Source organism: Arvicanthis niloticus, chromosome X (genome assembly GCF_011762505.2).
Source record: "Arvicanthis niloticus isolate mArvNil1 chromosome X, mArvNil1.pat.X, whole genome shotgun sequence".
NCBI classification, from domain to species: domain Eukaryota; kingdom Metazoa; phylum Chordata; class Mammalia; order Rodentia; family Muridae; genus Arvicanthis; species Arvicanthis niloticus.
The window spans coordinates 89,775,365-89,785,358 of NC_047679.1; the positions used below are offsets into that span (position 1 = coordinate 89,775,365).

A 9,994-nucleotide genomic window follows, 5' to 3' on the forward strand; every position below is an offset into this window, starting at 1 on the left:
CTACTTGAAGTCTATATAGAACCTTTTATAGTCCTGCTTTATGTGCAATTTTCTAGCCCCTTTTAAGTGTTGAGCTACTGGAAGACACTGGTACCAGTGCTAGAAGCAGTCAATGGGGTGGCATGTGAACCACTAGTTTTCCTCCTTGATTTTACCTTGGAGTCCTCTGTGGAGTTTAAGAACCAGTGCTACTGGATTCCATCCCCTAGGAAAAGTTGGAAACTGGGACTAGTCAAAAGGCAAACTTATATGGCAAGACCATGATAGAGTACTGTGCAATGAAATATACTTCTTCAAACCTCTTTGAACACAGCTGTTTAACCAGGAATGGGCATACTTAGTCTGCTTACACTTGCCCATTTCCTTTAAGGAATCATAACTAACAGCATCAAAGCCTAATTGAAGCCGTTTTCTTCACTTCTTCATTTTCAGACTTAGCAATCCAGAAACACTATATATCATATATATATAAGAAATATATATATATATTCTTTTTTATATTTTAAACTAGTTTTTTAAACTATATATAGTTTCTTTTCTGTTGCTAAGATTAAAATATCCCGACAAAAGCCACCTAAGGGAGAAAATATTTATGCTCAGAATTTCATGATACAGCGTATTGTTTGGGGGAAGCCAAGGCAGTAGGAACTTGAAGCAGCCAGCCACAATATATCCACAGTCAAGATGAGAGAGCAGTGAATTAATAATTGCATGCTAGCACTCAGTCAGCAGTCTTCATTCTTCTACAAGGTCTTTACAAGTCAATTAACGTGATAAAGAAAACCCCTGCAGACATGCCCCTGGGTCAGCCAAATCCAAATACCCTCTCACTGAGACTCTCTTCTTCGATGATTCTAGATTATACCAAATTAACAATTAAAATTATCACATTCTCAAAACAGAACAATATTAATTCAGCATACATCTCCATGAGATGACTTTTTCTTTTTAATTTTGTCTCTTCTGAAAACGGTGTTCATCTTTTAAAATATGCTAGCAGCTTTGTTCCTAGCATATATTAGAGTATAATGTAGCCACGGGTGTGACTTTGTGGGAGGAGTACATTACCTCAATGACTATGGAGAAAGAAGGATAGAATCCAAATGAAGGCCTGTTTGTTGCATTTAGAGACTTCCTCTTTACTGATACTTAAAGTAGCATACAAATGTCAGTTTTCTTGCTTTTTCTTTTTCTCATATGATCAGGAAAGTTCTAGAGAGCCTGTATGTCTCAAGAACATCATGCATATTGAGAGAAGCCCTACTGAACAACAGCAACTAAGGGCCAAACTGCATCTTGTTCCCTCCAACCACTAGAACCTGTGCTGTGGCTTGGAATGTCTGGGTTTGATGCCGCGTGCTCATTTGGAATTAAAGTCAGACATAAACTTCCTGCACACCAGAGAAGCAAGCATACTTTGCTAGCACTCTGTCAATATTGTTTTGAATGTATTTCAGGGAGAGCTGGGAGCATTCCCTTCTTTTTCCATAAGCCACTGTGGAACAGCAAGCTTTATTGATGGGTTGTTGACACTCCTCTTCCTTTGAAGGCTTAACCTATGCCTAAGAGGGGAGAGTTGGGATAACTGCAAGTAAAATAATTATAGAACAGTAACATAACTTCTTTTTAATAAGAAAAAATATTGCCTGTCAGAAGATAGGAAGCCCTTAAGAATCATTGGTTGTTAAGAATTCGGCATTGGAAAATGAGACTTGGCCATATGAAAGCTGCAAGTTTCATTTAGATTATACAGAAGCAGACAGTTCAAACTAGTGAATTATGACCCAGAAGAAAGCCAAGGGAGAAACTGATTCCATAGCAAACTAAAATCCAAGAGACTAACCAGGCGAAGAAAGGGGAAAGTTTAAAAATGTGGTGATCAAGGAACCATTGTTGGCCCAGAGAGATTCCTGTATCCTGTGATTTTTCTTATCATTCCTCAGAAAACTTTACAGGCTCCGATGGTTTGGGTATAACCCAGAGATCCATATGCCTATTCCTCTAATAAGTACCACACTGTTGGCTAAAGAATTAAGTCCATCAAAATCAAAGATTATTGTAAAGAAACGAATCTTGGGTTGAGGTTGTACATTTGCCCACTGAAATGTTTTATCGTATGGCTTTTGAAATATGAATTCACCGAGAAAATCAGCATTTTCCTGAAACTGAAGACTACTTCTGCTTTTTTTTTTGTTTTGATTTCTGTCCTTTCTAACTTGGCCACAATATCATTTTAGATCCTTAGGAATTCTTTGCTGAGTTGCACAACACTCCAAGTTATTTTCATCAAAGCAGTGTATACCAGGGGAAAACCAAGAGTTTAAACCAGTGGTTCTCAAACTTTTTAATGCTGTGACCCTTTAATACAGTTCCTCATGTTATGGTGACCCCCCCAAACCATAAAAGTATATGAATTGATACTTCATAACCGTGATTTTGCTACTGTTATGAATTATAATGTAATACCTAATATGTAGGGAATCTGATATGCGATCCCATAGGGGTTGTGACCAACAGGTTGAGAACCATTGGTTTAACCTTTATTCTAAGACCTAAGGTGACCTTTTGCCATGCCATTTGCATTTGCTTCCCTTTCTTTTCCTTTTCTTTGCTTCTGGTGTTTGAAGGAAGGTATCACATCATCCTCAAATGGCCAATTTAAGTAGCACTGCTCATCTAGGAGATGCTGATGGATGGGGAAAGACTAGAAAAGGAGCTTTCTGGTATCTCTACCGACATTATTGATTATGTGAGTCAACAGCGACTTCTGTTCCAAAGTCTGTCAGAGGGGGAATCTGTTACCTTGTATAAGTTACTTCTTGCTGTGGTTGCATTTCATTGTCGCTTTGGATGATTACAACTTGACTAAGCTGTTGCCTTCCTAGTGTGAACCACAAAGCACAAAGCACAAAGCACAAAAGCCTAGAATCCATGGAGTTCCTTGGGGTTTACTGAAATAAGTGAGGGCACCTGACCGAGTTCTTGGTTCCATCGGGAGATCTCCTCTTTAATTCATTTTCTTCACTGTGCTATCAAATGAGATTCACTTAAAGACATGAGTTTTAGGATTCTTTTTTTAAATTGCTTTTTAGGTAGCTATAGATTTCACTGACCTTGCCAGGAGTAATCTAGTGCTGTCCTGGAGTGTGCTTTCAGTTAAGTGACCTTCAGAAAACAACCTAGACACTCCTAGCTCATCACCTTCACAGGAAACCTGTCATCTAGAATGTAAAGACCACCACACTCCCTGCCTTACCAAACAAAAGACTTGTGTGAAACATGCTGCACGCTAATATGAATCATAAAAACCACTGCAGTGAGAAACCCTTCTCAGGGATGAAATGATATACAAATAAATGCATAATATTTAAATAATAACTTAAGTCAGAAGTCAGGCGTGAGTTAATGTAATGCATGAGCAATGTAGAAGGTAATTATTAAATATAGTCACTTTTCAGTGATAGTTATTTCTCATTTTAATTTCATTTTAACTTTTAAGTTTCTTGGCTAACAAACAATAATTATATATACATAGTACTGGAGAAGAGTGGGGTTTTTCAATGCACTGGTCAAACCAGAGTAATTAGCATTTTTATTTCCTTATCATTTCAGGACCAGAGAAATGGAGCAAGAGCAGAAGTCAGATCCCTTTGACATCACCTATTTTCTGGCCTTTATCTTTATTTCTGCCTCCTCTTTCTACCAACTGCCTTCTCCCTGTTGGCCCTTGGCTCCTGCACTTGCCTTGCTTTCTTCTGTTTCCTCTCCTTCCCACATCTTCTCACCTTTCCCTGACTTCCTGGATCATTCTCTTTTCCTGCTTTTTAAAAATCTACATAGTTATCCTGACTTCCACTTTCAAAAGCTGTGTAGTTCCAAGCCTTGAGTATTGCTAAGGTCATGCAGGGTCACGTCGTGAATGCAAGTTGCCTGCTACACATTTCTTAACAAGACATTAGAATGAGCACATGGATTGTCAGAGTCATCTGGTGTTTATTTTATGGCAGTGGCCAAAGCTTTCTGCTTGGGAAAAAGAAGTATACCAAAGCTAGCCTGGCACCTAATCAGTCAGTATTACCTAATAACCTTTTATTATCAACCTATAAGGGGATAGATCCCTAAGTTCATTTTAAATGGCTCTTTAAGGTTTAAGCAACAAACAACAGCTCCTCATAATTTGGTGAGAGATGAGAGTTTGTGTGTAAGACAATATAGAGATAAATTAGACCACAATGCTATATTATGCTGTAGTGTGAAGTTGAAACAAAGTATATATGTCTAGTGGTTTATTTTTGCAGACTGGATTCTATTAACTCTCCTAGAAAAAAACAAGAAATGTCAGAGCCTTTCACAAAATCCATAAACACACTAGAAGCAACAGTATGCTTTGGCATTTAACCTCTTAAATCCCGGGTCATGAGTAAACTAGATCATAAGGTGTCGACTTGCCCATTGCCAAATTTTGCTCATAGAGGATTGAGTTAAAAAAAAAAAAAAATCTGAAATGAAAAAGGAATCTCAACAAGAACCAGAGAGAATAAAGGCCAGAATACAGAATGCATGAATTTAATTATCCCTCCAATTAGATACATTGGTTTTCTCTTAGTATTTGGGTAAACTCAGATGCACATAAATACTGTCAATATAAACCCACAGTATGAATGCACACACACACACACACGCACATGCATGCATGCATACACACACTCCTCCCTCTTTCCTCTTCCAACTATGTATGTGTTCTTTGTTCTCCATTTTCAAACTAGTAGAGAATGATTGACCACAGAAGGGCCCATTTCCCTTCTACAGGGAAAAACTGAATCAAGTATGCCAGGTGTTCACGGATTGTATGCCTCATTTCTTGACTTCCCTTGTATGCCTCTGCCTAGAGACTGTGAAAAACAAGAGAGGATGTCATGCAGCACTTAAGAACATGGACTCTGAACCCATACTTCCTGAATTCAAATATTGATTACTTCTAATCAAAAGTATGACACTGGACAAGTTATTATTCTTAACTACACAGGGCAGTTTCTTTACCTGTTAGTTAAGAGTCACAATAACCAACCTCAGGAAGTAGTTGTATAGATTATATGAGCTAATAATAATTATGAAATCAAATTTACATAGTCATATTAGCTTCTGATCATATGTATACTGATATTGACATTTGTTTTTAAATTATATTGTACATTGTGTGGACTAGGTTGGGAACCCACTCACGCACCATGTATAAAGTAGTTTCCATGGGAAAATGGTCTTTTGAGTCCCAGATAATCAGTTTACAAAGAGATTTCAAAACCATACCCTATCCTCTTTGTAAAGTGTTTCATTATGTTGGTGCTGAGACTTCATATGCTTCCAAGCATATTTCCATGAAAGTCTCCTGGTTTGTTTTTCAATGACTTAATGTAAACTTTATAAACTGCTATAATGAACTCGAGTCACAAACTAAAGCTTTTTAATTAAATAGTCCTATTGCAAGACTGCCTTAATGGAAATTTATGGGTTACATATGGATTGTCTTGAGACTCCTTTTGAGAAATGTGGTAACTTCCACGGCGAAGGCTTTGATCTTTCTCAGCTGCGGAAATTGCCAATAAGGTAAATTCAATTATTTCTCCAATTAGATACACTGGTTTTCTCTTAGTGTGTGAGTAAATTCAGTTGCACATTGAGGCTAGTGAAAAGTTTAGTGGTTGTATGTTATTGTCAAAATATTTACAGTTATCATGGTGATGTCTGCAAGACTAGAAAACTTCAGCTAATGTTTATTCAGTGGAAAACAGCTACCATTTTATTTTTGCTTATCATATTTCTAATATAAATACAGTTTATGTCACGTTCCTATATTGCCTCACCTTAGGAAAAGTATAGCCTACTTACTATTCTAAAATGTTCTATTAGATGGACCTTCCTTGTTCAGTGTCAGCTAGAAAAGATAAATTTTTGAAACTGTGATGTTTCTCGACACAGTTTTCTCAAGTGCCTTTTATCTTTCATCTATTTTTTTCAATCAAGTATGTGCTTAGCTTGATCCTGATGTTTTGTCCGTTTATAGCGTATCTTTATGTGTACTACACATAGAACATTCTTGTTTCTTCCCTAGTGAAGAGTGGTACTTGGTATGACTGATACTTGAGCTTTGACTAGTGTGTATGTGTGGGCGTGGGAAGAGAAAATCCCTAAGATGAGATTCGAACAGAGGAAAGCTGACAAAGGAAGCAGGAACCAAGCCCATCCCATATGCCATGCGAATCCTTACTGTGCCCTGTGGACCAATGAAGTGTTGTTAGGAATGATAAATAGGAAGAAAAGCAAAGCTCCTCTGACTGAGTCATCTTTTATGTGAGCATAGGATTCTCAAATCTCTACTATTTCTCTCTACCTTCTCCTTCCTGCCCTCCCCTCAAATGTTCTTGGAGAGGAATTTGGGGCAACACCATCTGAGTCCCATATCTTTGGAAAATGGGAGGCCACTAAGAGCTTTTAAGTAAATAAATGAGTGACAAAAACCACACGTTGAGATACAGTTGTTAAGAGCAAAGGGATCCCAATAAGGAAAGTCACCTAGGACTGTACTAAAGCTGTCTGAGAGAAGTCCTGCTCTTAAGCAAAGATACTGGTGCTATAAAGAAGTGGATGACTATGAAAGCCATATAAATGTTGCATTGGGAGAACCTAGTAGAAAACTGTAAAAAGTTAGGAGGCCGGTGGTATAAAGAAGGAGAACACAGGGACGGGACGGTCCTGTGCTTTTTTGCTTACATTAGAAGCAGCTAGACAACGTCTCTAGTCCAGTTTCTAATAGCCAGCTCATTTTCCTTGAATTTTCAATTACTTTTTAAAAGTATCACATGATCATTAATTTTCCCCAGTCTTCTTCATCTCAGACTTAGCTTTGCTGGAAAAAAAAAACTTTTGGTTGTCATGTTTGTGTTAGCTACAGCTGTATTTGTGTCTCATTAGCAAGGCAGTGGGTAGCAATTTTCTTTTTTATGAAGACAGCCCCCAGCTCACACACAGGATGTGTTCTCAAAGTTCATTTTTAAGTTAATTATTTGGAACCTAGAGTGCGTTTTCCCATAGAAACAGCCTTATACATACTGATTAGGTTCCCAGGCCAGTCGACAATGGCCAGTTTAGTCCATACTGCAAGTGAATGGGTGGATTTTTGCCATGGAAATTGAATAGAAATAATACTATTGCAGTTACAATGAAAACTATCATTGAAAAAGAAATAGTCTGATGTTTTTGTTTTCTTCGAAGGGTAGTATTTAATGGAAAACATGTTTAATCCTAGGAAAACGAAGTAAAAGATATGCGGATTGGATGCCACTGTATTGAAAATGCATTTTAACTATTGTTTCAGGATGGGGGTTAAAATAATGAAATCAATCTTGTGTTTATCGTAGAAAAAAAATGAAAGCTGTAAAATATTTTGTAAACATCAAGTCCTCAGTAATTGTGACGCCAGAGAGAGCTACTTTTAACAAGTTGATTTGTCTTAACTTTTTCCTTAAAATATGCAATTGTATAGTTGTATTGTGCATGTTCATTATACAAAGTGATAGCCTTCAGAAAGGCATTTTGACTCCTGTGTTAGTGTATACCTGGATAATTCTGACCCCCATTTGTCTATCCTGTCTGCCACTGCCCATACCCTTCCTTTTCCTCAATAACTCCTCTTCTACTTCAATGTCATACATTCACACGCAAATATATGCGTGTGTGTGTGTGTGTGTGTGTGTGTGTGTGTGTGTGAGTGTGTGTGTGTGTGTGTGAAATCTACATTTCATTCATGAAAAAAAAAACCCATAATGTTTGTCTTTCTTTCTCTGGCTTTTTTTTTACATTCTCTATTTCCATCCATTTTCCTAGGAATGACATTACTTTTGTCTTTTCCATCTCCTTCCATGAGTCTAAGGATAGTATTAAGGTGTATCCACATGACGAACTTCTACTACAACAATAATAACTTTTATTATTAACCAAGGATAATCAGATCAATAACCAACCAGGTTAGGAGTCAGCAGTTAAGCTATCTATTAATACAACCTATTCTCTGTCCTACATTCCAACAGAAACCATGTCCATGTAATTCTCTAAAATGGGCTTTTTTAAAGATCTAAAATATAAATACGAAAACTGACTTGTATGATTTTACTATGTATATGCTGACTAGAGTTGAATATTTTTCTTTATAGGCCTTATATCTGATAGCCACTAATGGAACCCCAGAGCTCCAGAATCCCGAGAGACTGTCAGCTGTTTTCCGTGACTTCTTAAATCGCTGTCTTGAGATGGATGTGGACAGACGAGGATCTGCCAAGGAGCTTTTGCAGGTGAAAATAAAATAAGGCAGATTCCAAAGTTATGCTGAGCTTTTCCACGCTAATGTGTGGCAGGAAGAGATCTCTGTTGAAAGACATGTAGTTAGAGTGGGGCTGTTGCCGTTCAATTTTAGACTCTGAGAGTGTTAAGTATTGTCATTTATCTATTACATGCATCATTGATTGATTATGTTGCCTTGCTTTTTAAAGAAGAATTGGCATTTTAATCTATAATTCTCTTTTGTTCTTTCTGAAATCTGATTCTGCAAAGAAAGACTAACCCAAACATGACTCTCTGGTATTGCTGGTTTATTTTTGTTGTTGTTGTTGTTGTTGTTGTTATTCTGAACTTTACTTGTGCCTCTGGATGTTATATGGAGGTGCTCTTGGCCAGAGGTGATTTTCTACATAACTTCCACATCTTTCCACACCCGTCACCACATCTATGTCCTTCTCACACCCTTTTTTCCTAAGATGTCAAAGATACAATATCATTAATGTAGCCACACAAATACAGCATAGAATCAATTATGTAATTATAATACTGGGGGAAATTAACCTCACGGTTGTGACTCCAAAGTCCTTGTAGCTTATGTTACACAAAATATCTCTGTTGTGGCAATTTTAACATACCTTTCAAAATATTGATTTTAAAATGGCAAGCAAACATTCTAGAGGAAATATTCAGAAGACAACTGATAAGGAGGACAGAAGGGAGGCAGGAGGTGGGGGCACATCATCTCTCTCTCTCTCTCTTTCTCTGTCTCCCTCTCTCTGTCTCTCTGTCTCTCTCTCTCTGTCTCTCTCTCTCTCTCTCTCTCTCTCTCACACACACACACACACACACACACACACACACACACACACACTTTGAGTTTGTGAATTATCCCTATAAAGCAGATGATGGGTTGAAACTATGACTATGACGGAAATGAGATCTATTAGATATTAATTACCAAAACAAGATAATGAGAGCTACTTTGCAATGAACAAGAGGTAGAAAAGGAAGTAAAGATAAAAAGAGGAGGAAAATCCCTGAGGTAGTCAAATGTCACAGATCTGCAAAAAAGCAACCATTTAAAAGAAATAAAGGAGATTTGCTTGCATCAACTCTTGCAGATGAGCCAATAGAAGTGGTGGAGACACAGCTCTTGGGTTGGGCAGCTAGGGAGCCAATGGTTTCAGAGTCAAATTGATTTTAATGCTCAGTTGAAGATACTTTCTCAAGCCGGAGAGCAGATCCAGCACCATTCTTCAATTTAAGAAATAGAGAGTGTCTGGCCATTACTGAGTGGAAGTTTCCAAACTCTATACTGAAGAGATTCTAGCTGTGCCAACTTAATTTCCATAGGATTCCATGACAGTGAAAGACCAAAAACAGAAAAAAAAATCTTAAGGACAAAAGCTGGCAGGGACTTTTAAATAAAATAGTGTTTTAATGAGTACTCAAAGCTTTGCACAATGGCAGTATCTTAGTCAATGAGGTTTATCCGAGGCGCGATTATTGCTAATGAGTACTCAAAACACAATTAAATGCAAAGGAGCACATTGGAATAGGTAAAGTAACACTAACAAAGTAGTTCTTAACCTGTGGTTTATGACCTGTTTGGTCATATCAGATATTTACTGATTTACAGATATTTACAGTTCATAACAGTAGC

At 37.5% G+C, this 9,994-nt stretch overlaps 1 protein-coding gene and 1 pseudogene across 9 annotated transcripts in view; both read left to right on the forward strand.

Annotated features, from left to right (window-relative positions):
• Positions 1-9,994, forward strand: part of Pak3 (p21 (RAC1) activated kinase 3) — a 259,192-nt gene that overhangs the window by 242,466 nt on the left and 6,732 nt on the right. For all 9 annotated transcript variants that reach the window (XM_076918848.1, XM_076918846.1, XM_076918850.1 and 6 more), the window contains one exon: positions 8,208-8,345. In XM_076918848.1, the coding sequence (XP_076774963.1) occupies positions 8,208-8,345 (138 nt within the window). The remainder of the gene's footprint in view (positions 1-8,207; positions 8,346-9,994) is intronic.
• Positions 9,784-9,846, forward strand: LOC143435618 (U4 spliceosomal RNA; annotated as a pseudogene).